This window comes from Dasypus novemcinctus, chromosome 7 (assembly GCF_030445035.2).
Source record: "Dasypus novemcinctus isolate mDasNov1 chromosome 7, mDasNov1.1.hap2, whole genome shotgun sequence".
Classification (NCBI taxonomy): domain Eukaryota; kingdom Metazoa; phylum Chordata; class Mammalia; order Cingulata; family Dasypodidae; genus Dasypus; species Dasypus novemcinctus.
Genome location: NC_080679.1, coordinates 46,099,831 through 46,127,250, shown reverse-complemented (window position 1 = coordinate 46,127,250; position 27,420 = coordinate 46,099,831). Strand labels below are relative to the sequence as shown.

The following is a 27,420-nucleotide window of genomic DNA, read 5'->3' as shown; positions in this document are numbered from 1 at the left end:
TAACATTTTCATTAAAAGTAGCTTCTACCTAAACTGTATATAGTAAGTTTTGATCAGAAGAATTTGGATCCCAGTAATCCTGTAAGGACCATTTTTTACTTTTAGAATAATTACCCTTTGTGATTCTAAAAGTTATTATTGGAGGTTTTTTACACCACAAGCACCACCAAAACATCACTGACTATGGAATGGTGGCATGGAATCACCTGGAAATGGCAATAGTTGATCAACAAAGAGCCCACAGCAAGTGAAAGGAATGGAAATCAACTTCACAGTGATACTTAAGGGGGAAATATCATCATGGATATTATTAAAAATGAAATTTAAAAGATGGTTTTCCTTTGCTGTATAAACATGTGGAAAATACCTGTGGGCCTCACACTGTGCTATTAATTACTTTTTTAAAAGGGAACACAATAGTTTCCAGTCCATGAGTTCAAATCTAATTATTGGAGAAAGTAAGTCAGCACTCACGTTAATAAATGATGTCTTTAAATTTACTTCTTTATTTTCTCATCATTGACTTAGTATTCTGGCTGCCAAAATAAATACCATGCAATGGGTTGGCTTAAACAATGGGAATTTATTGGCTCATGGTTTTGAGGCTAGAAAAAGTCCAAAATTAAGACATCATCAAGGTGATCCTATCTCCCAGAAGACTGTAGCATTCTGGGGCTGGCTGCTAGTGATCCTTGGTTCCTGGCTTTCTGTCACATGGCAGTGCACATAGCAGTATCTTATCCCTTATTTTCTTTCTGGGTTCCCTTGACTTCTATCTTCTGGTGGCTCCCTGTGTCTTTCTCTGATGAGGATATCCCTATAAGACCTCCAGTAATAGGATTAAGACTCAACAGAGAGTAGATATGGCTAAAGTGACTGGGCTCCTGTCTACCATATAGAAGGTCCAGGGTTTGATTCCTGGGGCCTCCTGGTGAAGGCAAGCTGGCCCACGTGGAGAGCTAGTGCAGCAAGATGATGCAACCAAAATAGATACAGAGGAGAGACAATAAGAGAAACAGCAGATCAGGGGGCTGAGTGGTGCAAGAGACTAAGAGCCTCTCTCCCACTCCAGAATGTCCCAGGATCGGTTCCTGGTGCTGCCTAAAGAGAAGGCAAGCAGACATAGAAGAACACACCGTGAATGAACACAAAAAGCACACAGCAAGCATTAAAAGCAATGGAGGCAGGGGATAAATAAGTAAATCTTTAAAAAAAACAAAAACGAAACACTAAGCCAAGTCCATTGGGCCAACACCATAGCAGAAATAATCTTACCAAAAGGTCCTATTTACAATGGGTCCACACCCACAGGAATGGAATAAATTTAAGAAATGTTTTTCTGGGGTACACAGCTCCAAGCCATCACAATCATTGACTAAATGCCTACCACAAGTGCCAGCCCCTGTGTTCTGAAGAAAGGGACACCAGAGAGCTGGAGAATTTCATCAATAAAAATGAATACCAAAGATAGGCCTATTTTTAAAATGAAGAAAACCATGGAGACAAATGGCAAATAGCTTTCCTTTAATGCTTTAATGAAACAAATAAGAATCTTCTTAGAAATTTTAACCCATACCTTGATCTCCTCAACTATTTTTTGCTCTTACAAGAGGAATAGGAATTCTGAAGCATTTTTCAGGAAGAAAATGAACATTCAGTTATAGATTTTTTCAGTCATCAATTTTTTTTTCATTCATTTGCAAACAAATTTTATATGATTTTCTAATCTCGGAACCTCATCATTCAATACTGCTGAGCTCAGACAGTCATACATCAACTAACAACTCCACACATTAACCATACACTATAGAATGTAAGCTCCAAGAAAGCTGAATTTTATTTTTTTGGTTCTTTATCCCCAGAATTGAGACTAGTACCTAGCATGTAGAAGGGATTTAATACTGCTGAGTTAATTTAGAAGTCAGAATTGCTAAGGAATATCTGTATATTCAAATCAGGGATCATTCTGACTTGCTAAACAAGAGTGTATATTTGAATTACCCTACTATAGGTCCTCTTTTTTGTTTTAAGAGATAGATTCAATGGACAAAGTTTTTGTTTTTTTTTTACTTTCATGAAGTCTGTTTCAGTTATCTTTATCATAGAAATAAAACATATATAATATAATCATTATCAAATTATACTTAGTAAGTGGCCAATCCAAAAAATCCTGCCTTTTAAAGGGCTTGTGTTAAAAACTAAAGAACAAGCATTACATAAGAATTTATTCCCCCCCACCCCCGACTCTATACTCCCTGGGGGCTCATTGGGCTTCAGATCTCAACTCTTCCACTCCACTAGCCCTGATCCCCTGGGAAAGTTACCACCCCTGTTTCTTTGATTTGGTTTCCTTAACTGTGAAATGGGAAACACATGATAATTTACTTCAGATGGCTGTTGTGTGAGTTAAATGAGTCAGTACAGGTAAATCTCTACAATAGTGCCTGATGCATAGTAAATGCTCAACAAATGCTACCTAGTGTTTTATGGCTTGGAGCTATGAACCCCAGAAAAACATGTTTTGGTTTTCTAAAATTTTTTTTTGTCTTTTTTTTTTTAAAAGATACATAGATCACAAAAAATGTCACATTAAAAAATATAAGAGGTTCCCATATATCCCACCCCCCACCCCCCACCACTCCTTCCACATCAACAACCTCTTTCATCATTGTGAAAACATGTTCTTAATCTTAATCTATGCCCTATGGGTGTGAACCCATCATAAATAGGACGTTTTAATGAGCTTTACTTCAGTTAAGGTGTGGCCCAAGTGAATCAAGATGGGTCTTAATCCCATTCTGGAGTTTCTTATAAGCATGAATGAAATTCAGACACAGAGAGAAAGCTAAGGGAAACAGCCAGAAGTCAACGGAACCCAGAGAAGCCAGGAGAGGCCACCATATGCATTGCCAAGTGACAGAAAATTCAAGGACCAAGGATCACCAGCAGCCATACACTGAATACCACAGTCTTCTGAAAGAAAATGTCACCATGACTTTGGACTTTTCCTAGCCTCAAAACCATAAGCCAATAAATTCCTGTTGTTCAAGCCACCCCATTACAATGTATTTGTTTTAGCAGCTAGGAAACTAAAACACCCAGCACTATTAAATCTCTTAAGAAATCCCTTGTTTAAAGCATCAGAGATACGGATTAGAGTGGACTTACTGGTATTCTACTATAGAACTATTGTGACTAGTAATGGAAGAAACTGTAGCACTGATGTGGAGAAAGTGGCCACAGTAGTTGCTGAGGGCAGTGAGAGGGAAGAAGAGATATGATGTGGGGGCATTTTTGGGACTCGGGAGTTGTCTTAAATGATATTGCAGGGACAGATGCTGGACATTATATATCCTGCCATAACCCAATGAATGTCCTGGGGGAGAGTGTAAACTACAATGTAAACTATTATCCATGTGGTGCAGCAGTGCTCCAAAATGTATTCACCAAATGCAATGAATGTGCCACAATGATGAAAGAGGGTGTTGATATGGGAGGAGTGGGGTGGGGTGGGGTGGGTGTGGGGTATATGGGAACCTCTTATATTTTTTGAATGTAACATTTTTTGTGATCTATGTATCTTCCAAAAAATTCAATTAAAACAAACAAACAAAAAAAAACAATGCAAGTTAATGGTGGTAGGGTGAGTTATGAGAGTCCTGTATGATGTTATATATGTTTGTTTTGTAAATTCACAACAATTACTATACACGTATTGTTTAGGTATGTTTATGTATGAGTGATACACTTCAATAAATTAATTTTTTTAAAAATAAAGCATCAGAGACACTCAATAATGACTTTCTGATTCCTCTCAATCTTAAATTGGAAAAACAATAGAAATATATATGAATCATGTACAAGTTTCATACTTACGGACAAATTTGAATGGCTTATCAATATTGAGGTAGCACTAACTTCCACTTATTCAGAGAAGAATTCATGAAGGAAGTAGAACTTTATAATTTTAAATTTTATTTTAAAGTTTACAGAAACCAGGGGGAGATAAAATGCCCACTACAAATTAAGTCAAATACATAAATTGAGGGATCATCTTGCCTTCCCTGCAACTCCCAAAGTCCACTATCTGTGTTGGCAAATATGAATAGCTACTTCATCAGCGTGCTAAAAAACCTTTTTAAGAGTGTGGGAAGGTCCATGGCTCCTACCAACTGCTTATGGGTAGAATTAAAAGGAAGAAAAGGGAAGAAAAAAAGAAGAAAGGAAGTGATGAGTGTAAGTTGGGAGGGGGCCTATCATCCCTCTCCCTGCTCCCAGGAGCAACAGTGCCCAAGGTTAACACCCCTCTTCCAAAGACTTTCCATTAACAGACATTAAACTCATAGGTCATCAGGTAACATAAAGCATGCTTGCTGTTCATTAGACCTCAATCTATCCATTTCTGGGAAAAGCAAAGTGCCTGTCATCATTCTGCTTTCTGCATATGCAAAACAGCAGGTCAGATGAATCCTGCATCTCATATCCTTGAGAATCACAGAGGGTTAGAGTTCTTGCATTGGGAGATAAGAGTTTCAGTTAGCTAGAAGCACAGTGCCCATGATTTACCACAGTGTCCTGTACCCTTTTCCTCTTTTGGGTGCCAATATCTGGTGTCAGATAAAGAAGGTTACTGTTTACCCAGGGGAAAAAAGAAGTCCCTAAACTCTATTTTAGTATAATTTCTATTATCCTTCAGAAACAAGTATTTTTTCTTAGTAAAATCTTTTCAGCTCACTTGGAGGGAATGCCTTCTGAGAATAAAGAACTTGACTACCCTTAAGCATCATCCCAAAATAATGGCATTGTTAATATATTTTCTTTTTTACAGACAACCTGAAATGCTTTTCCAATTCAATTACTGAAATTTTTTTGATCAAATCAAAATGAAAACTCATGTCCCAAGAGTTTCAATTTTAAAATAGGCTCAAGCAACCTACTGTCCTTGCAGTTTACTTCTGCCCAACTTTTCCAGCATAAGCAGAGGTTCAGGAACACCACAGTTTTTCTGCTACAAATGGTTTCACCAGGAAGTTGCCCAATGGCTCTCCTATTTTGAGAAAATTACCTAAATACTAAATAAGCAAATAAGCAAATAAACAAAACAAACAATTTACTCTGCCTCTTATTCAACCTTTCTCCTGCTCTGTTGTTTGCCTAGCGTATGAATAACCTATCTCATCCTGCATGCTGTTTGGCCTAATATAAACATTTGGCAAACTGTATATTTTTAATGATCTGAATGAAAAAAAAAATCTAACACAGTCTAAACATACAGCAAACTACATATTTTAAATGATCTTAATTTTAAAAATCTAATATGTTTATTTTAAAATAAACCTTTCCAAGGTTTTCCATTGACACAAAAAGGATATCAGGAGTTTATTTTAAAACAAAATAAACTGTAATTTTTTTCCTCTGTGAGGTTACATTATCAGACCTAATGATTAAGCCTTTGGTTACCTACAAAATAAAGTATATCTCTCATCTAGAACACCTTCAGAACACAGATTCAACTTTTTAAAATTTTTAAATATTTAGTAATTTTTAATCTTACATTTCAAAAACACTGAGGAAGCAAATATCCACTTTTTGGTTTTCCCTGTGTTCTCCTCTGCTGTCACCATATTTATTGCTACTATATCTCACCTTGGTGAGCAGAACTCTCAGTCCACAACATCGAATGGAACAGTGTGGCTCCCTAGTGCAAATTTCCTGAGAGCCCCTTCCCTTAGCATGTGCCAAGAATCAAATCTTGGCCACTTAGTGCTCTGTGTTCCACATGTTAGCTCACGACCCATCGAGTAGCTATGCTAACTGAGATGGATAGCCCTGTCAAACAGGAAGCTGGCACACCAGGATGCAAGCAGTGGGATACAATGACCTTTACATTCAGAGAAAAATATCCCTAAAATGGCATGAAAAGTTTATCGGGGGAAGCAAGGGGGCTTCTTTTATTTCATTTAGACACATAGCTTGAAATAAAAGCACTGTTGCCCAGTATGCAATTTGCTTGGGATCAAATCCTGAATCCCTTACACAAGAAGGGAAGTCAGTAGAAAAAGGAAATGAATCATCCTTTATGGTGCCGCTTTGAAAGCAGCAGCCTCTAGGATTCAGCTACTTTACTGCACCCAGACTGGTTAAGCACTCTGGTGCAGAGTGCGCGAGGACTAGCAGTAATCAATCGGTGGGGGTACTGTCTGTCCTGGAAAAACACTTGATCTCCTGGTTTCAATAGGTTGTTTTCTTGGTAGAACTAAGGTATAGTTTAAATATTTAATTAAAACATTTTAGATAAAGCAATAATCTACTTACAAAATCAGAGTCAAGAGCTTGGGAATTTGAAGCCCATGTTTATACTTTTGTATAAATTGTCATACTTATAATTTCATATAAATTACTTCTCTCTCATAGTTCCCATATCTGAATAAACAAGACTCCACCTGATAGTTCTTAGGAATGATATGAAGATGACAGCATAAAAAAGATAGCAAAAATCCCTGGCATTTATACAATGTTGAGTAAAAAGTAACATGGGAAATTAATATATAAAACAGAACATTGAAATTATATATTTCTATCCTGTGCTATAACAATAATCATAACTATGCAATTCAATCAATCACTGAAGCTGATACACAAGAATAATCATTCCACTGGGTCACAAAAAAACTTTTTTTCCCCAGTTGTCAAGGTTATAGGTTTTTGTTGTTGTTGTTTGGTTTGGTTTGATTATTTGATTTGGTTTTGTCAATTATTTGGCACAAAAGAACAATGGCCTAAGCTTCTGAATGAAGCAATAGAAGTTCAAATGGGCATTCGGCATTCAGAAATGCATGTTGAAACAACATAATTTTAATATTTAATTTAAATAGGTTAAAAAAATTGATCACAAAGAAAGTGTTTTTTCTTTTTTAAGGAATGGCTATGACACAAAAACTAGAGTGGTTTTCAAAGATAGCAAAGAGTAGGACACATCCACTTTTTTTTGTTTAATTAAAGCTGATAGGGGAGCGGATGTGCCTTACGCAGTTGAGTGCCTGCTTCCCACATGGGAGGTTCTGGATTTGGTAATCCAGTGCCTTCTAAACAACAACAGCAACAACAATCAAACCAAACTACCAACTCAGGGGAGCTAATGCGGCTCAGCGATTGAACACCTGCTCCCATATACGAGGTCCCAGGACAAACCTCGGTACCTCCTAAAAAAAGAAAAAAAGGTGATGATAAACTCAAGAAGCCAAAGGCCCAAAACAATATATAAATTTTTAAACTGAATCCTTATAAATCATGTATTAAAGTTTGGTTAAGTTAGGAGTCAAACATCTCAGCACAGGCTCTGAGAAGACCAGTTTGCAGACTTAGAAAAAATAACAAAGGGTTATGACTGCAAGAAACCTATGATGATCACCTTGTAATGCAAGTTAATTTTGGTGCTCGTCAAATACTTCCCAAAACATAACAATAAGACTCTGCAAGAAGCAATCTGCTGTTTTGGGGATGTTGAATCTGACAATTCTCCTTTAACTCTTATTTGGAGAATTATTTTAGGAAGCATACTCTTCCTTAAATCATTACGCACAAGGGGCACTGGGAAGAGAAGGCAGACGCATTAATACCTTGAGCCTGAGCCGCGGAGCTGTGGGAATACCCTAGGGCCAGGAGCGCGGTCTCCACCAGCTGGCTAAAAAGCACGTCTTTCCGAACCAGGACAAACTCAGCATGTTCTTCTCTGTTGTCATATTCAAGAGAGCCATCCAACTGCTCCACCACACAAAAGACAGGAATCATCAAACCTGGAGGGACAAAATTCAAGAGCAAATCACAAACATTACAAAGCAAATCTCAGTCATCACGATGAGAAGGGAAGAGATAGTTATAAAAGTCACTCATCTGTGATCAACAGTGGTTTAGATTAAACAAGCCTCTTAAGTCTATGGGCCTAATGGAAAAGCTATGGATCTTTCCTCCTCCATTATTACTATGAGACTGCCACAGAATTGCCCAGGGCAGTGGCAGAAGCTCTCTGATTCCAGTCATTAAAAATAGGAGTGCACAATCAGAGACAACCTGGTTGAGAGACCTCAAGTTCATAGCTGGCACACAGGTGAGGTCAAGGATCTTATAGAGCCTCACATCCTTAGTGTTTTTAGTTTATCATTAACTATTAACCAGCACTAATATTTTCAGATCAGATCTGATTTTGTCTAGAAATGTATTTTAAAGCTTCTCGTTGTAGGATACCTTAAATAGGAAGTCTTGTTTGATTTCAACACTTACAACACTTACAACACTGACAAGAAAGTCAACAGGAATGTAAGAGAAGTCCTTTTTGCATCTTTTTAAAATCCTGATAACTAGGCCATCAATTAACCTTAAAAAACCCTGATCATGAAAGTCTTAAGTTTAATTTATGTCAAAAATATGCATCCAAATACAAAAATTCATCTTCTTTAATTATTATTTTATGTATTAGCACCAGTTACCACTGGGAAGGGGATATTTCTTCTGTTTTCAAAGAAAAGAAAACTACCCTAAAGAATAAAGCAGATTAGTTTAGTTGAAAGTCTGTTGAAATCTGTTGTCACCGAAATATTTCTCTGCTTTGTATCAAAGTGTGAAAAGCTAAAAAAGTGTTTAATTCAAAGATTTTTGTAACTGTTTGAAAAAAAAGTCATACAGGCATTTAGAATCTAAACATAGCCAAGGCATAAGAAGATGATCAAAGTTTTACCAACATACAACTAATAAACATGGATTCTGCCCTATGTGATTCATACAAATTAGTGTATTATGGAATAAAGACATGCTCTGGGTCTTCTCTTTGTGTGTTCTATGTTCTCTTTGTATGAAGGATGGGAGGCAGGCAGAAAGATAAGGGCAGTTGGAAGTTAAATGGTCATGGTGAAGGCACTTCACAGGAAAAATATGATCTCTCTATGCAAATGAGTATATATGTGACTATGGCCTCTGACACTTAGAAGGTACAAGAGTGCATTCTGCTAAAGGCCCTTCCCTGTCACCCCAACCCTAGAAGCCTCTTGACCCATTTGTATGTAGAAAACAAATGGTGGAAGCAGACACTCTGCAAACTACTAGGTCACAGATTTAGATTTTTGTTCAAAAGATAATATGATGGTACAACTGGTTCTCATATACTAATTATTTATACTAATTATTAGTATTAAAGATAGTAAGTATTGGTTGTAATTATTAAATATAATCATTATTAGCAATAATAATACTCATGAAGAATTGTTATCATTGAAGATCATGGTAATTATTATTAAGACTACACAACAGCCTAAAAAATAACACCATCCCTAGGAAAACTATTGACTGAATGTTCCCTCTTGAGAACAGCAAAGCAGTATTGCCTCTAGCAACTATACTATCCATGGTGTAGATTTATGGAAAATATGAGAAGACGGTAAGGCAGACTTTGATTTTTTTAAGACAGAGAAGAGAATTTAGCCTACTAGCTTGATGCTTTACAAGATATTTTTTTAAATCATGACCACTACTGTTATATCAAATTCTTACTTATTCGTCAATGTATTTAAAAGATGGAATAAATAAGACAGAATTCCTTCAAATTATCTCTGCAGTCATTCATTTATCCATCAATTATACACTGAATACCTACTGTGTGCTAGGTATCACCCATGGCTGTAGGGGTACAAGAAAGAACAAGTCTGATACAGTTCCTGCCCTCAATGTAGTTGAAGATGTTATAAATCTTCCTAAGCAAGCAAAAAGGCATTTTATAGGACCATTCATGAGAGTCCTTACCAGCAGGGAATAGTCCCCATTTGGAGCTTTTAACTCTTACATACTGGTATATGATCTTTGTCCAAGGAAGTAGGTTGATTTCAATTTTTAATGATTTAAGCACATACATACATACAGCCATATAGTCAGTGGTGCCATAAGCTACTTCGGCACTAATACCTGTGTGTACAGAAGTTTCAATGTTGAAAATCCAAGTGCAGTTCCTAATGTAAACATCTGAGTGTCATACATCTGGGAACCACAGATAAGACCTTTAAATGAATCCAGTTGCCCCATAAGCTATCATATGTTCATTACTTAGGAACCATAAATCTTACACAAGTCTATGATCAACTGAAAATACTTAAGACCTTATTAATTTTAAAAAGAATAATACTACAAGTTCAATGAATTAGATATAAAATACAACAATAAACCACTGGGGCCTACAACATGTGTGAGATTTATGTTTTGAAACTGTAATTACCAAAATCGTTCCTAAACATTTTAGTTCAGTGATGGAAAGTAGCAATTGCTATCTGATGTGACAGCATTAACTTGTTACACCAAAAAGCAAGCACCCCCCTTCATAGGTATCATCTTCTTAAAAAAAAAAAAAAAAGGATTTTGATTTTTAACTAAAAAATAATGCATAATATTTGTTCTGAAGTACTAATTTAGGAGAGAGTGAAGAATATCATAAGTTGCTTATTTATAACCCTTAAAAAATTTTACCTTTTTACTAGAATTTGATCTAAACAATCATAGTTTTTATGACACAATGCAGTTTTTACAAAAGAGAAGCAGGAAAAATGCATGCAATTACTAATGACAATGACAAGAAAAATAAAAAATAGTAAAATTGATGTCATGTATAAATAAGAAGAAAATGAAGAAATAGGTATTAAAGTCCTTGAAAAAAAAAAAGGAAAAGTCTTGGAAAGAGAAATGATGAAAGGGTGAGTAAAATATATATACAAAAAAGAAAAGATTTATCCATTTGGTCCCCTCTTTCCAGGCAAAAAGAGAAAGAAAGAAAGAAGAAAGAAAAAAGTGACAAAGGATGGAAAGATAGGGAGAGTGCTTAGAAAGCACTTCCAAATATAAATTAAAAACAGGAAAAATTACAAGTATTTTATGCATGATTGTTCTGTAAACTCACATCTTCTCTAATAAAAAAAATGTTTAATTCCATTAAAAGAATGCAAATGTTTTGCATTTACCAAAAAAAAATGTAGAAATGATCAAGAAAAAGAAAAAAGAAAATTTTATGCTAGTCCCACATCTAGAGCGTACAGCATTATTTTTCTTTTATTGTAGCACAGACCCATTTCCAGATGATCAAGTATAGAACTTTGAACCTTTTGATTATAAGCCTTGCTAAGCTTTTTACAATTGCAGGAGGTAAGCAGGTAGTTTAATCTAGAGGACAGGCACATGGCACCAGACATTTGCTAAAAATTAAGAGTTGTCCTGGCAATTGGGATAAATGTAAATTCTGTTGTCATAGAGGCAAAATAAATATTTTTACACAACACTAGAAAAATATATTTTTCCAACTGTATTAGATATGTGCAAATTAGTCATTTTCATTATTATTTCCAAAGAATTGTATATAACTATGTAGAGTTAACCATTACTGCTAATGCTTCACAAAAGCAATGGGAATCAGAACACATGGCAAGATAGGTAGATGTGGTTAGGTGGGCAGCCCTGGAGTTGAATCCTGGCACTGTCACTTCTTACCTGTGTGAATGATCTTGGGTAATTTATTTGACCTCATTGGGGCTCAAATTCCTGCTAACTAAAATGCAAATAACAACATCTACATCCTGGGTCTGTTGAAAGGATTAAACAATGTAATATATTTAGGTTGTCTGATACATAGCCCTCAAACAATGCTATCTCCTTTTCTTTTTCAAAATAGTATTAAAACCATTTTACAGGGAAACGGCTATGGCTCAATCAATTGGGCTCCCGCCTACCATATGGGAGGCTCTAGGTTCACATTCCGGGGCCTCCTTGTGAAGGCAGGCTTGCCCACGCGGGCGGAGAGCTGACAGCCCGCACCCGTGGAAAGCTGGAGGAGCGAGATGATGCAACAAAGAAAGACAAGCAGACAAGCAGAAGAACACGTAGCAAATGGACACAGAGAGCAGATAGCAAGCAAGCCACAGGGTGGGGGGGCAGTAATAAAAATAAAAATAATAAATCTTTAAAAAAAAAAAAAATTTTACAGAGGAAAAAAAGACCAATGATTTTTTTCAAGGTGAGTAATCAATGGGCATGATACTTAATAAAAAGCATTTCTTTGGAATAAAAGAGATGCTAATAATCAATGAATGACCTAACTGTATAAAATGGAAATAACAATGGCTTTTTTAAACATTCAACATGCTCCAGAGTAAAGGGCGAAGGTATTTGTTAAACGCACCATGCTTTATACTCTAAAACCTCCTGCTCAATACAGTAGCCACTAGACAACTGTGGCTATTGGGCATTTGAAATGTGGAGAATCCAAATTAAGATGTGCAAAACACACACTGGATTCCAACTACTTAATACTAAAAAAAGGAATAAAAGTAAATATATCATGAATAAATTTATACTGATTGCATATAAAAATATTTTGGATTTTTAGGTTAAATGATATATATTACAAAAATCCATTTCACCTTTTCCTTTAACTTTTTAAAATGTAGCTACAATTACATATGTAGCTCACATTATATTTCTATTGGACGGTATTCCTCTAAGCAATCTATCAAATACCAATATATACAATGATTTTTCTGACACAGGATAAAGTCCCCACAAACTGGTAGGTTGGACAATTGTGTTATTGTCTTGAGCATTTCTTGGACGCCCCTTAGTTACACTTCTCTGTGTCCCAGATCTTGGACTTGAGGACAGAAGCATTCTTGGTTAACTCCAAAATCCAACATGATAGCTTCTCAGTTTCATCCAACAAAATGTAGGCTTCTGCTTTATTCCTAACTATATTTATTTGACTTCTTTAATAATGAAAAGGCTTTTTTCCTCTTCCCTTTATTTTAAAGAACAGTTAACAGCCTTCAGAAAATGGCACAATACTGGTTATCAAAGTTACCTAAGGAACAAGGATTCTCTAATGCTCTGGATGTTTAACTTCAACAATGAAAGATAAAAGGTGGTCCAGCAACAGGGATTGCAGAAAATAGGATTCAACAGGCTTCCACCATACTTGAGATACAAAATAAACCTCTGGTTTGCACAGCTCCTCCTGGCTCACCAGGTACTCTGACATATGGACCTTCATTTTCTCCCCCACATTAACCTATGAGAGGGTTATCATTACTTTCACTTAATAAATTAAGTGAAAGGAGAATAAGTAGCACACTCAAAGAGACACAGCAAGGTAAGGGTAGAGCAGTTCAGATTATCCAGCTATCAAACCAAGCACATTGATTTCTTTGGCCTTAAAATCCACACCTACAGAAATCTAAGGGCCTGAACTTTTAGAAAGGGACCATTTACCACTTGTATGTCCAATGGGTGAACTGCATTTATTGTGAGTGAATTCACCTTTTGACTGACTATGTGTCACGACTATGCTGGAAATTGAGGAACAAAGCACTGCCCTGCCCTTGAGTAACAGACACATAAAGGGTCAAACAAGTGGGTCATAGTCTAGTGTGAATGAGCACCATCCCAGCTCCTGTCTTGCCACCTGCATTCTTGGAACTGCCTGCTGAACGACAGAGCCCAGTCTGAAATGATAAAAGTCCAGCTTTCTCATCTCCTTTCAAAGGTCTCCTCTAGCCTGTTTGCTTCCTGAAGGACAGCAGACTCAGGGCCTAATCCCCTGAGAAGTATATCTGGTTCTATCACCTGAGACTTTCCTAGAGCTGACTAAAGATTACAAAGGCTCTAGGGCAAAGCCTCTCCTATCTGCTTTTTTGTACAAAAATGAACCTAAAGTGCCACATACATCAACCACAAAAATGAATAAATCAGAGAATAAGATGCTGAAACACATTCTACCACACAAACTGGGAGAATACCAGGTGTTTCAGAGAATTGGGAAAAGAGTGAGGGTTGGGGACTCCCTTTTCTAATTGCAAATTTACTAGGAGAATGGAACAATAATTGACTTACTCTATAACTTCTCATTCTCTCTTCTCTCTCTTTCTGTCTTCTCCCTGCCTCGCACCCCACATACACATTTGAGATCTCAGTCCCAGACAAGAAGTACCTTGCCAATATTAACCTCTGGCCCCTTCCTCCCACCCTAAAACATAAAGGTAAGTTTGAGGACCAACAATTGCAACCAGAAACAGGAAAGAAAAATAGTGTCACTCATCTCCTCTTTGGGGTCCCAGCCAAAACTTCAAAATAGATCAAGCTGGTCTTTCCTGCTCTCCACTTTCCTGACTCTAGCTACCTCCCTCTCCAGGGCACTGAACCTCCTATGCAACCTCAATCACAGGCTCTAAGCTCCACCCTTCCACTTCAAACTTCCTATACGCTCTCAGTTGGGGTTGGGGTGGAGAGTAGGGGCGGGGAGGGGTTGGATGATCTGGAGAATTCCAAAGAGATAAACAGACAAAAGGATGCTGTACTTGGCTGCATGAACAGTTTAGCAGTACCTTAATCTCCTCAGAACCTCCTCAGACATATCTTCATTGTAAAAGAAATATATTTTACCCAAATAAACTTCTAATAAAAGTAATTTCAGGTAATGTGACAAAGTGAAATAGAAAAAAAAAAGAAAAACTTTCACCCATTTCAGGGTGTGGGGGGAGCAAAAACATTTGGAGGCAAGAGAGGGAGTTACACCCTTAGGTCAGCCAGCCCTGGGCCCAAGCCCCTCTGGGCTCCCTTAAGCTGCTTCAGCTTTCCAAAATTCCTTCCTGTCCTTTGTTTATGAACCACAGATTCATTAAAGGATGAATTCATTTGTTGTTATTGTTGCTGCTGTTTTCATAACAACTCACTCTAGAGGAAGCAAGAGCCAAGGCTGAGGTAGGACAGCAAGTCCTAGGTTGGTCACAGGTGAAAGATAAGGGTCAACCCAACAATTACAGTGAAGGAACATTTGCTTCGTAACTATTCTAAGGGCAAACTAAGCCATATATGCAAAAATTCAAGTATGCTAGGAACTATGCTAGGCATAAAGGAGTTAGACCTCAATCTAAAGTTTGAAAAATAAAGCCCTCTGATGCCTCCTCTCTTTCCTCAAAGGGGGACAAAAAAAGATTATCAAGAAATACTTCATCCACAGAATTTTCTCTAGCAAAATCAGATACTACTGTGTAGCCCCTGAGGCAGATCTTATCTTTGATAGATAAGAGGGAAATTGGCCAGAGGTAGGAGTGGGAAGATGAACTGGGTCCTCTCTCCTTCTCACTCCCGAAGATTTAAATTGGGCCTAACATTGGCAAGGAAGGGAGGCAGGTTCCTGGCCTTCAAAACCTCTGATTCCAGGCCTGTTCCTAAGCTGAGAGAACAGTTTCACCTGAAGTCATGTCTGAAAGCTGAAGGATAAACTCCAGGTCTCTGAACACCCTTCAGTTAAAAAACATGTCCCGGCAGTTTGCAAAACAGGACTTCGCAGACACACAGGAGACACTTTGTAGATACTTATCTAAACAGAAAGCCTGATCTACACCTGGGAGCTTTGCCATCACAAGCCTGACCCAAGGAACTAAATTCCCTGATGTCAGGAATGAAAAAGCCTCTGGTTAGGGGGAATGAGAGACCCCCTTTTTTCCTTCTCAACCAGGACCTGGCCTTAGATAAGTCTTTTCCTTCTCCTATCCTCTACTCTGACTTTGATAAGACCCAAAATAAAAGTTGGTTCAGTTAAACAAAATGCTAATTCAAGTTAGACATTAACAGTCCCCGTTATTTTTTTTTTTTTGAAGAGTAGCTTGCTCATATATTCTTTTTTTTTTTCTTTAGATTTATTTATTTATTTCTCTCCCCTTCCCCCCGCCCCACCCCGGTTGTCTGCTCTCTGTGTCTATTTGCTGCGTCTTCTATGTCTGCTTCTGTTGTTGTCAGCGGCACGGGAATCTGTGTTTCTTTTTGTTGCGTCATTTGTTGTGTCAGCTCTCTGTGTGTGCGGCACCATTCTTGGGCAGGCTGCACTTTGTTTTGTGCTGGGCGGCTCTCCTTACCGGGCGTACTCCTTGAGCGTGGGACTTCCCTACGTGGGTGACACCCCTGCATGGCACAGCACTCCTTGCTTCCTTGTGCACATCAGCACTGCGCATGGGCCAGCTCCACACGGGTCAAGGAGGCTGGGGGTTTGAACCGTGGACCTCCCATGTGGTAGACGCCCTAACCACTGGGCCAAGTCCACCGCCGCTACAGTCCCCATTAATAGGCAGTGTTGATTCTATTTTTCTTCTTTCACTCCCAGGCTGTTGAACTTGTCCACATCGTTTTGACCATGCTGTGTGCATTCAGCATAGGCAGACAAGGAAAGCTTTCTAGGAAATGATCGGTATAAGGGGATTCAGGAGCTCCCTCCATGTTCTCCCGAGAAAGTTCGCCAAACCACATGGCTGCACACCACCACTGTTGACAGAAATTGTTAGTTCATCACCAACATCATCACAGCAGACTGATGCTCACTCACAGAGGCCTGCCAAGCTATGCCTTCTGGGACTGTATGTACCCTGGAGCCACAGTGATCTTACGAGCAGTCCTACTCATGTCCTGCGCTCAAGGACTAAAGCATCTTTTTAAATATAGTGACTACATGGAGACAAATGTTTACTGATGCTGAAACAAAAATTTTTTTAAAAACCCAGGAAAGGAAAAAGAAGGATATGCACGTTTGCATACCGCAGAAAATTACTATACCACAATTCATTAATACTAGGCTTTTTGTCCTCTGTTAAGTACAATATATCCTAGAGATTTCTAAGAGAATAACTTTTAAAGCAGTATTTAAATGGAGATGTATATGCCTCTTCCCTCATTCTCTCCCTATCTTCTCTAGAAAGAACTATTTGTAGCTCAGAGTCCCATGAGTCAAAAAAGGAGTCAATAAAAATTGTCTCTGCATTAACATTTACTTCATCACCTTAGGTTTTGAGCTCTGCCTAAATGTTATTTTATCTAATTCGAACAATTTTTGTTTGAATCTTGATTAATTTCTCCAGTGTAGTGTTAAGGAAAGGTTAACTGTACTGAGGTTCTCCAGCAAGGTATTAATAAAAGAATCAAGCTCTCAGCTCTCAATAAGACAAGACTACCCAGATTTCTAGTGGGAATATTTCATAGCACAAGCATGTTTTCTTTGGGGAGTTTAACTCACCAAAATTATTAAAAATTGAGATCAAACACTGGTGCAAAACCCCAAAGGAAATCATACTAGAGTGGAGAGATTTTTATCAAATAAAAAACTGAAAAGGCAAAGTTTGTATAGCAAAAACTAAAAGGCTTTTTCCACACAGAAAGAAAATTCTACTTTCAATGTTTAGGGGTTCAAATGGCAAAACATTTATGGATATTTAACAGACACGAAGAAATCACTGTGAAATGTAAGCAGATTTTCACAAAGCTGAGCTTTTAAACAGAGGCAACCACCCTCATCTTTCCCAGCCACTAAAGGTCACTCTCATTCTCATACCCAACTCTCATACCCACTAAAGAGTCACTCTTATTCTCATACCCAACAAAGGCTCCCCTTTGGTCCCAGCAACCAACCTCCTGAAAGGACTGACATTGAGAGGAGAAAAGGAAAAGAGGAGGAGAGAGAGATCAAAACAGTAAATATCAGTGTGTATTTTCTAGTTCCCTTAGGGGATACTAGGATCTCTGGTTTGCAGTACATAGGATATTATTATTGTGCCTGACATGGAGCTAATAAAACCCACCCTTCAGACTGGGGAAACCAGGGTCCTCATTGATGGAATATTCCCCAGATTAGATATTTTAAGTATATATGTACCTGTATAATTTACAGCAATTTCTTAAGAAAAACAAAACAGAGAAAGCTAATATACTATTTTTTCCATTTTATAGTTTTAAGACAGCCTCTTTATAACCACTATTTTCCGAATGAAAATCTTTTAAAAAAACTAAAGAGACAATTTAAGTCATAGCATATAATTCCATGAAAACCTTATTTTCATCCTTAATATGTTTATTCAAAGGATACCACACAGCCAAAAGAGAAATACTACTCCTTACTTTACTACCTTTGAGACTGAACTGATTTGTCACTTGAGCAAAACCAGTGAGAAATCTTTATTCTAAAAACAATTTTCTACCTCCCTAAAAGCAAAATGAAAAAACAAATCAAAACCTCTGAAAGACTACTGCACCATTTTAAACTGGGGGTAATCCCAGGTACGCACATCTCAATCTCGAGAAGATTTCATGTCCCCCTAGATTTCCTGAATTCATAAAGGCTTTAAGCCTAAAATAAGTTCTGAGCCACAAAAGGAAACACTGTAGTGTAGTATTCCCCCAAAAAGCCATAGTTTAAAAATAGTTCTAACTTACAAACGCAACATAAAATAACAGAAAGACAAGTCAAGTACTTATTCATACTCCATATTAAAGGAGAAAGGTCATTCTTTGGGGGCTTGATTTAAAGGTAAAGGTTTAGGCTTAGAGGCAAATTCCAGAGTGACCCAAAGGCCTTTACCTCAGTGGGAGTGCCTATTTTATCTTAGCTTGGTTTTTATTGTGCTTACTGTCCAGATTTGAATGAAGATGATAAAAGAAATTATACATAACAGTTTCCATGAAAATAAGTTCATATCTTTATGTTAACAAAAGTAGGATTGACAAACAAATATGTTTTCAAAGAGCAAGCCTCTGTTTGTTATATGTATGAGAGACTGGCTATAAGAAAGATGACTTCCTGAGTCATTATGTCAAAGGAAGAAAAGAGCTGCATCTTAGAAGCTTTCCTCGGTGAAAAAGAACTGTCTCCCTCAAACTTGGTTTCAAGCTATATATCAATCTTCAATATAATTATGTTTGACAGAATATAAGCTCTTGGCAGTTAACTTGTTTACAGTAAATTTTTAGTTTGGATACATGGACTGTATTTCAGTCTTATAAATATCAAACACAAACCTACAACAGTTCCATTATGGGGCTGAGAATTACTTTGCTATAAATCCTTTTATTGGGGGACCTAGGGAATTATTTTGCAGCTTGTTTTCCACTAACCACTTGGAACAATGTGAAAAGAGGTACATTTATACTCTGACCCATGGGGATTCTACACATTACTGTAAGGGAGTGCGTAGCATCCATCCTCAACCTGAAGGTCTGCCCCAGACGGTTTTGCCCAGGGCAGCAAAAAATGTAAGTGCAACAAAATGGTTCTTAAAAAAGTCACAGCATTTTCCTACAGGACTTTTTCTCCTCTGAGTCTCTTGGGAATTAATGATCATTTGTGACAGCACTGGCAGACTTTCAATGGTAAGCTCAGTTTGGGGGGTTTATAAGTTAGCTATAAAAATGTGCTTAAGGCCCAAACTTGCCATATGAATGAGCCAGTGAATAGTTAGTTTTGTTGAATAGAAATTCATTTGAGAAGGAAAAAATCAGCTTAGTTAGTTTTGTAAAGTACCTTTACCTAAGTCTTAAATGTGTAATAACTTCCCATTCAGAAAATAATTTGCTCTCCTTATACCCCTTCAGTAATAAAGGAGTTTTCGTCTACTAATATCACATCTCTCAAATTTATAAGGAAAGTCTTGTCTGAATGGATCCCTTATCCTGAAAGCCTTGTGGTACACTGGCTTAGCCCCCTTTTCCTCCATCAATGCTCTCTCGCCTGCGGTGCACATTCACTAACATTCTGAACACTTTCTGGTTCTTCAGATAATGATAATTTATCATTGTCAGGTTTCTTCATTTGCTGTTAAATTTCTCAATTACAATATGATCAAATTCCTATATATTATGCAGCATTAAGAAGAAATGAAGTTGTGGAACATGACAACATGGATGAACCTAGAGGACATTATTTTGAGTGAAGCAAGTCAGAGACAAAAGGACAAATCCTGTATGATTGCCCTCTTATTAACTAAATATATTATGTGAAATATACATGCATTATGTGAAATATGAATGTGTAGAATTGCATATATAACCATTTTTCTTTGATGCTGAACAAGTTAATAGTACAAAATGTTAATAGCAGACAAAAAATAAAACAAGGGCGTTATACTAAGTGAAGGAGACCAGATAAAGCATACTACATATTATATGATTCCATTTATATAAAATGTAAATATAAATAAATTTGTAAGGATGAAAGGAATTTAATGGTTTTATAGTCTGAGGAAGGAATGCTAAGGGGTGTGGAGTCTTCGTTTTAGAGTAATAAAACTGTTCTAAAATTTTTGAGATAAAAAAAAAATTCCTATATAATCCCATTTTTAGATAGTATTAATATAAAGGAAAGATCATTTTAAGAATACTAGTTTATTTTTTAAGTAACAAATACTAGAAAACTTAGTCACTATTATTTAATAATGAGACTCCAACTTCATTCTGGTCAATGTTCTAACAGGAGATGACAAAATAATTTTTTATGTCTCTCAGCTTGTAATAAAGAAAACAAGTAATTGATTTACAAGTTTCAAAGGTCATCAAATATGATTTTATGAACCGAATTTTACCACATGGGGTTCCTGAATACAGGAGAGATAGAGAGAGAAGAAAAATATTTTCATTGCATTATGCCCCATAGATCTTTTTCTGTTGATATCAAAAGCACTAGTTTACAATGGGAACTAATGGAAAAGTGTTAAACTCACCTAAAATAATCATTCTTTTTTTTAAATTAAAGAAGCCCTTTAAAACATTGACAATTTAACCGCTGTTTATTTGGGGGAAGGGGAGTACGGAGAAGGTGACTGTATGAAAAAAAAAGATTTTATTGTGTAACAAAAATTCCCTCCAAGGCAAAAAGATATTATGCCAAGTTCCACCCAGAATTAATGTTTAGGTTTAAATTATGAAGTCCAGAAAATAACAGAACCACTAATAACCCTTAAAGCTCATGGCATTAGTCAACGCTGTTAGGTCATGTAAATGTTAAATTGAAAAGCCTTTTGCTAGCAAAGTATTTTAATGAAAGTATTCTTAACTAGACTCTCTGGACTGAATTTTTTAAAAAGACTTTTTCGGCTATTTGGTATAAATTCCACCATAAAGGAGATGATAATATGCTTGGGACAGTTCTGGGATTATGAAACCTCCTCCGGGAAGGATTTACTGCCTATCTTATTCCTTTCATTTTGCCACCCTCAGAAAGGTTTTTAAATATTGGACCCAGGAAAACTCTCAATGACAGATCAAATAAATACACCTCTCTAAATTTGTCAACTAACTTTGGCCGCAGCTGCTACGAAGGTCAAAATTTTTTGCAGATTAGTATACTACAATGAGCTGGGGGTAGGACAGGGGGGAGCCTGGGTTAACTCCACTGTCATCACCCAAGTTTTCAGTAGCTCAGTTTCTATGAATACAGTAAGAAATAACAGCCTGAAGGGAAGGAAAGCTAGCCACTGATTTCTGCTGCTGTCACAGGCTCCCTCTGAATTGTTGAAAGCATGCCTCTGCCAGGAAATGTGGACCAGAGGTCCAGCCATGTTAAGGGCTATAGATTTAATGGTTCAGATTATTGCAGATAGAGGCCAGGGCCTCTGTGTCTCAGATGACAGTGTATGTCACTTGAGTATATGTCAGGTGATGTGTGCACACGGACACAGGTCACAAACCCATATGCGCTGAAACAAAATGTGTGCTCATTACACTGCTTCGGCTTTTTCCCTCCCCTTTACCCTGTTTACAATTTTAAGAAAAGGACAAACAGCAGATCCAGGGCTCACCTCTAGCCCTCACTTGGCAGAGCTTTGTAACAGAGGAACACCCATTACTTGGGGTTTCCATTTACATTGGTTAAAAAGGGGAAGAAAGGCTAAGTACAGCTCAGGCAGAATATAAGAAGAAAATGTGATTTCCCTCAAACTGCATGTGAAGATAAAGCCAATGAACTCAGACACCCACCTCCCATGGGCTCCTCTCTGACCTTCCCAAGGAAGAGCAGAGCTAAATGGTCTCTGCCCCAGAACAGATCTTAGCTAATAAACACGACAAAGTAAGGGTCATGAATGCCTTCAGTCATTCCGCATCTTCTCTGAGACTAAAAATTTGTACATTGTGTGACAGGTCCACCTCATTTTTCTTAATGATGTTTTTATTATTCTTTCACTCAATTAAAGCAGAAATGGATATTGCATCTTCTGACTGTATAATTGTTATTGTAATCTGTTTTCGATCACTGCTTGGGAAATGGGTCCAAAACAACATAAACTCTCCACTGCCTCAGAAGACAAGTCATTTTCTTTTACTACGACACTTAAAGAAACATTTATCATGCTGCTCTGTTAGTATCCTTGCATTATGACAAAAGAAAGTTCTTGTTCTGTCAGTCAAAAAAATAATATTAATATGTTCAAAAAACACTACTATTTGAAGAGTTTTGGTATGAACACATTTTTGTAATAAGCTATTAAATATATCAAGTTTGCCTTTACTTATATTTGTAAATAAGTGAAATACAGGCACCCAAAATATACAATTTTATTGTAATGCATAATTTGAAATTTGAAGATAAGGTTATTTTGACTCTATCCATTTAGTCATTTCAGGAATCTTGGGCATGATATTTCATCAAATTTGCTCTTTGCAAAGAAAATATTTTCTTGCATGAAAAAAAAACTGAATTCAATAAAAGAACTGATAAAGTTGCTTTCCAGTCAAATTTAAAAACAAGTAAAAGGTATTTTTTTAAAAGAGATCTGCAACCTCTGTCAGATCTCAGTGCATTGGAAAGCATTTGCTCTCACCCTCTCACCAGAGTCTATTAATTTTTTCCATATCTATTCAAGTCTTCAATGAAACAAAGAAAGACACTAAGCTGTTGTTCACATTTCAGTAACTGCAACCATCAGTGAGCACCAAATAGTTACCTTGCTTTTTTTTTCATAAATAGTAGCTTGCAGTGTTTCCCTTCATCTTTCCCCTAAGCTTTATCATCCTTCTTGTTATGCTATGTTATGATTTAATAACTGACTGTGCTAAAATCAGAACTCTATTTCCAATGATAAGGCAATTAGTTAAGGGCAAAACTGATTTTGCATCATATACTAACAAATAGTAACAATAATGGGAGCAACTAAAATTGAAATATACTTCCCCAGTGAGTTTTACTAACCAAATATGTGATAAAGGAATATTCTTACTATAATATAAAACTGACATAGTTTGCTGGTAACTGGACTGCTGCTGCAAGATTCAAATTCTTGAAATTTCTATTAATACTTTCTCTGAACTTTAAGGACTTTTGTCAGACTAGTAATTATAACAGCCACTCTTTTTAGTTTTAAAGATCCAGACATCAAGAAAATTGCCGTATAGACAGCAACTAAGCATTATAAACCCAACTGCTATAGTTAAATATCTAAGGCACATTTATACTCCATATTGTGTCATTTTTATCTAATTTTTTAAAATCTGGAATAAGTAAAACTTTGCAAATGATAGAAACTGTAGAAGATAATTTCTGATGTAGCCTTTCACTACTGCTTAATTATGCTGATTTTACCACAATTTTTTAATTGCTTGCTATTAAACACCAAAACAATCCTGTCATTGAAAACAAGTAATTACATACACAGAGTTCCACGATGATTTTGAATACTCCAACATGGAAGATTTTTATATAAATACTTTTATTGAAAAAGTGTGTATACCATGTCATGCTATGGAGCTTATTTCTATGTAAAAGAAGAAAATAAATGGGTTTTTTTTTCCTTTGGCAGGTCACTGACAATAAAGGAACCAATGTCACTTCAGAAAGTGGAAAACAGCTCTCTAGAGACTAGGTGTGTGTGTGTGTGTGTGTGTGTGTTTTATCTGTACATCCTCAATTGGCTTTTGTTTTAACTCATACTTCAATTCCAGTCAGGGCCATCTCCATTGACTTTGAAATATCTATCACATTACCCTTAAGTAATAAGATGATTAATCCTTTGTATATAAAAATCCATTTTTAACACAGGCATTATCAAAACCTCTATTGCACTTTAAAAATAAAAGAAAGCCACAGCTATCCTCACTGGCACCCTAAATTAATACTAGAGAACAGTGGTGTTTGGAAGTGAGAAAGAACCCATACAATCAAAGTCGGCAGAGGAAAATCACCCCTTTTAAAATTGCTAAAAAGAAAACAATGGAAACAAAAAGGCAAACTCTCTTCTTCATTTTTGAGTTAAGCATAAAGGTCTCCTACTTGAAACCATTTTCAGTTATTTCTTTTCCCCCCCCCCAAAATAATGAGTTAAAATGTATGGGTTAGATCCAACATCTCACTGCTGTTCTTATTCTTAGGGAGTGGGGGGAAGGGGAATTTGCTGCCAAAGCTTCTGAAAAGAGAGTTTGGGCTGCTAATTTTCCGTTCATGAATCTAAATTCTCCTTATGCATCTCACACAACTCATGAAATAATATGAAACAGAATTATATCACTGCAAATTGAGACATTTTTATCAAAATAAAGAGTGATGATGCCAACATTTCATTTGTCATTTCCCACTTGTCACTTATCACTGACAAACTGTTACACATACAACTTTTGTCAAATGCTCCATCTTTAAATATGCTCCAAAATGCCATTGTACCTCAGCATTCATGTAAGGAAGATAGTAAAAACTACCATGTTACCACACATTAGGATACTGGTGTGTTTTTTTTTTAATGTCTACTCAGATAAAAGAATATAAAGAATTTTTTTGACTGATTACATGCTATGTAGGAAGAAGGTTTGCTTCCTAAAATCAAACAAACTGTATCCATATTTTATGCACTTAAGGTGGGTCATATTAGTTATAAGAAGCTTTTTTAATAGTGAAAAATAGTGTCATTTTTATCTCAACAGAAATCTAAAACCACTAAAAAGTTAAGATGATTTGGTATTCATCTAACCCTGTTAATGTGACTTTTTAAATATATTTTCATATAAATTATCTCTACAATGAATTCATGTTTTAGGAAAAAAAGAAAAATAAGTGTTTTAATTTATCAAAGTAGAACCACCAAACTTTACTGCTTACCAACTTGCCACATATACCAATAATTACCACATTCTTGCCTGGAATAAAATTGATTTCCATATTCTTAAAATAATCCAAATTCATATTACTAGATGTCTAATAAGTGATGATTAGTCTGTTTTCCTTCCTACTAAATCAGATGATAAGAAATATTCAAGGAAGTGAAGGAGAATTAACAGAGGATATTTAACATGTACAGGACTGATTCTCTGGTGACAATCCCTTGGGAAAAAAACGGGTATTGCTCATTTTCTGCAGGGGTTAAAAAGCAGATTCCTTAAGGGACCTCTATCTAGTTCCAACAAACACTTATACACACACATTTCACTGCAGATGATCTTGAATATATAATGGTCAGTGGGTTTCTGCTGATGGAACATAAGGCTTCCAAAATTACTCAAAACATCAAATTATGCTCAGGACATTGAGGGGCGGATACCCTATGTTCTGTTTAATGTGTATGTTTCATTGCATATATTTTTTTAACCAAGTATGTCTTTATTTTAATAACAGGCCAAGGACTAAAAACACTTTAAGAGAAGGGCTATCTTTCTACCTCAGCAAAACTACAGAGGACATGCTAGAATGTTGGATGACCCCAAAGTCTAAGTTTATTCTATTTAAAAGATCTAAAAACCATTTTATAAAAAGTAGAGTGGAAGAAGAAAGTACAATCTTTTTCTTTTGAAATAATGAGTCCTTCCTATAAGCAAGTAGGATGGCATTCATCCTTGACTAAAATGAATTCAATGAGTTTGCTACATCTTGTCCCTTATTGACAAAATATTTCTAAATTTCTAAGAATTTTATGAATTTTAATGCTTAAATATCTATACTCTTTTCATAGCTGTACTCCTTTCAAAAAGTAAAATATCTCTATAACTGCTAATATGGTCACTACACCTGGCCTGAACTGCATTCCTTTTACTCTTACTCTGAAAGGAAATATTCCACATGTAGACAACTGAACTAACTGTTGTTGTAGACAATGTTCAGCTCTAAATGAGACCCTGCTGCCTAACAACCTTGATTGCATTTGCTTCCCCATTTGAATACATTAGTGTGTAATGTATAATGATTTTTCCCATTGCAACAAGACAGTTATGTTCCTGAAAGGGCAGCCTGGTAACAAAAAGAATGTGTCAACTTCAGGTGAACTAGCTATACGATAACTTCAACAGATAGTTCTTCATCAAAATTAAATTATTTTAAATATATATATTAAATTTATTTTTCAAAAAGAAGCAAAAAGATCTCTATAATGTTTAAACATTTTCTCCTAAAATTTAGAACTTTTAAACAAAGAAAATCACAAAAATTCATAGGAAAATGGAAAACAAAAAAGATTTCTGATGTTTAATGCCTCCTAGCAGCAAATACACCATCTGGTATATTCAAGCACTGTTCATTCAGTTTAAATAAAGCTGCCTGAAAGTTCTTCTTTAAACCAAACATTTAAAAATGAAAATGCTTGGGTTAACAATGATGTAGCACAATAATTTAGTGCTATTAAAGCACAAGTGGCCAGCACCTTTCCGCAGTCCAGGAGGAAAGCAGAATGCTTCCTCTGAAAACTTGATTGGCATCACTTTCATTTTATGCTGTAGGTTGCTTGCTGAAGCCTTACAGAGGCAGAACATTTTAGGTACTTATGCTAATGGTGGTAAAAAGGATCATCTGATTCTTATTTTTATCATCCTTAATAATCTTTTCTTTTCCTAAATCTTCAAAGAGATCTTTAGGTTTTAATCAATGATTTCACAAATATGAATTTCCCCACCATTAATCATGCTTTTTCAAAATCCTTATGGAGTGAATTACTAGCTGAGAGGGGACGCCAATTCTAGTAAGTGAATGTTACCCAGCAGGGATATAAAGCTGTCAACACCACAGTGCTTTTGCTTGCTCTAAACTCTCTCCCAGCCTTCATATGTTTTTTAAAGAGATATTAGCCTTTTTTCCCCCTGAGGACCTTCTATAGAAGCTGACTGTCATTCACATCTGAGCACTTGTATCTTATTACATACATGCTTTAAAACACTGCTTAGATAAGGGCAAAAATATCCTAGAAAGTGTTGGAAAGACAAAGCAAAACTGCCCTAGTTTCTAATAGTGTCTTCCAAAGCTAACCACATCGTAAACAACAAACTAACTTTTAAATCTTCGATTAAAACACAACCTTGAAGGCAGTGTTAGTGTATCTACTACCTCTACTAGTTAAATAGAGACACTAAAATAATGTCTATTTTATGAGCACTTAGTTATCTTTAAAAAAAAAAAAAAGCAAACTCTCCCTTTAAAAAAAGTAGAATAGCAATGGAATAAACTACGGCAACCAATGCATTCAGAAACATTTATTCATCTCACTGCTTTTCAAAATCAATAAGCTAAACTGCCATATTATTGGGACAACCAATTATCTTAATGATTTCCCCTATATTTAGGGGGAGAGCTTTAAAAACAGAGGGTTACTAAGGATTAACAAACACTAATTCCCGAATTTTGAG

General features: G+C 36.3%; 1 protein-coding gene across 4 annotated transcripts in view; it reads right to left on the bottom strand.

Annotated features, from left to right (window-relative positions):
* The window catches only part of SATB2 (SATB homeobox 2), a 211,028-nt gene that overhangs the window by 171,722 nt on the left and 11,886 nt on the right, over window positions 1–27,420 (bottom strand). For all 4 annotated transcript variants that reach the window (XM_004458956.4, XM_004458951.4, XM_071216206.1 and 1 more), the window contains one exon: window positions 7,620–7,796. In XM_004458956.4, coding sequence (XP_004459013.1) covers window positions 7,620–7,796 — 177 coding nt within the window. The remainder of the gene's footprint in view (window positions 1–7,619; window positions 7,797–27,420) is intronic.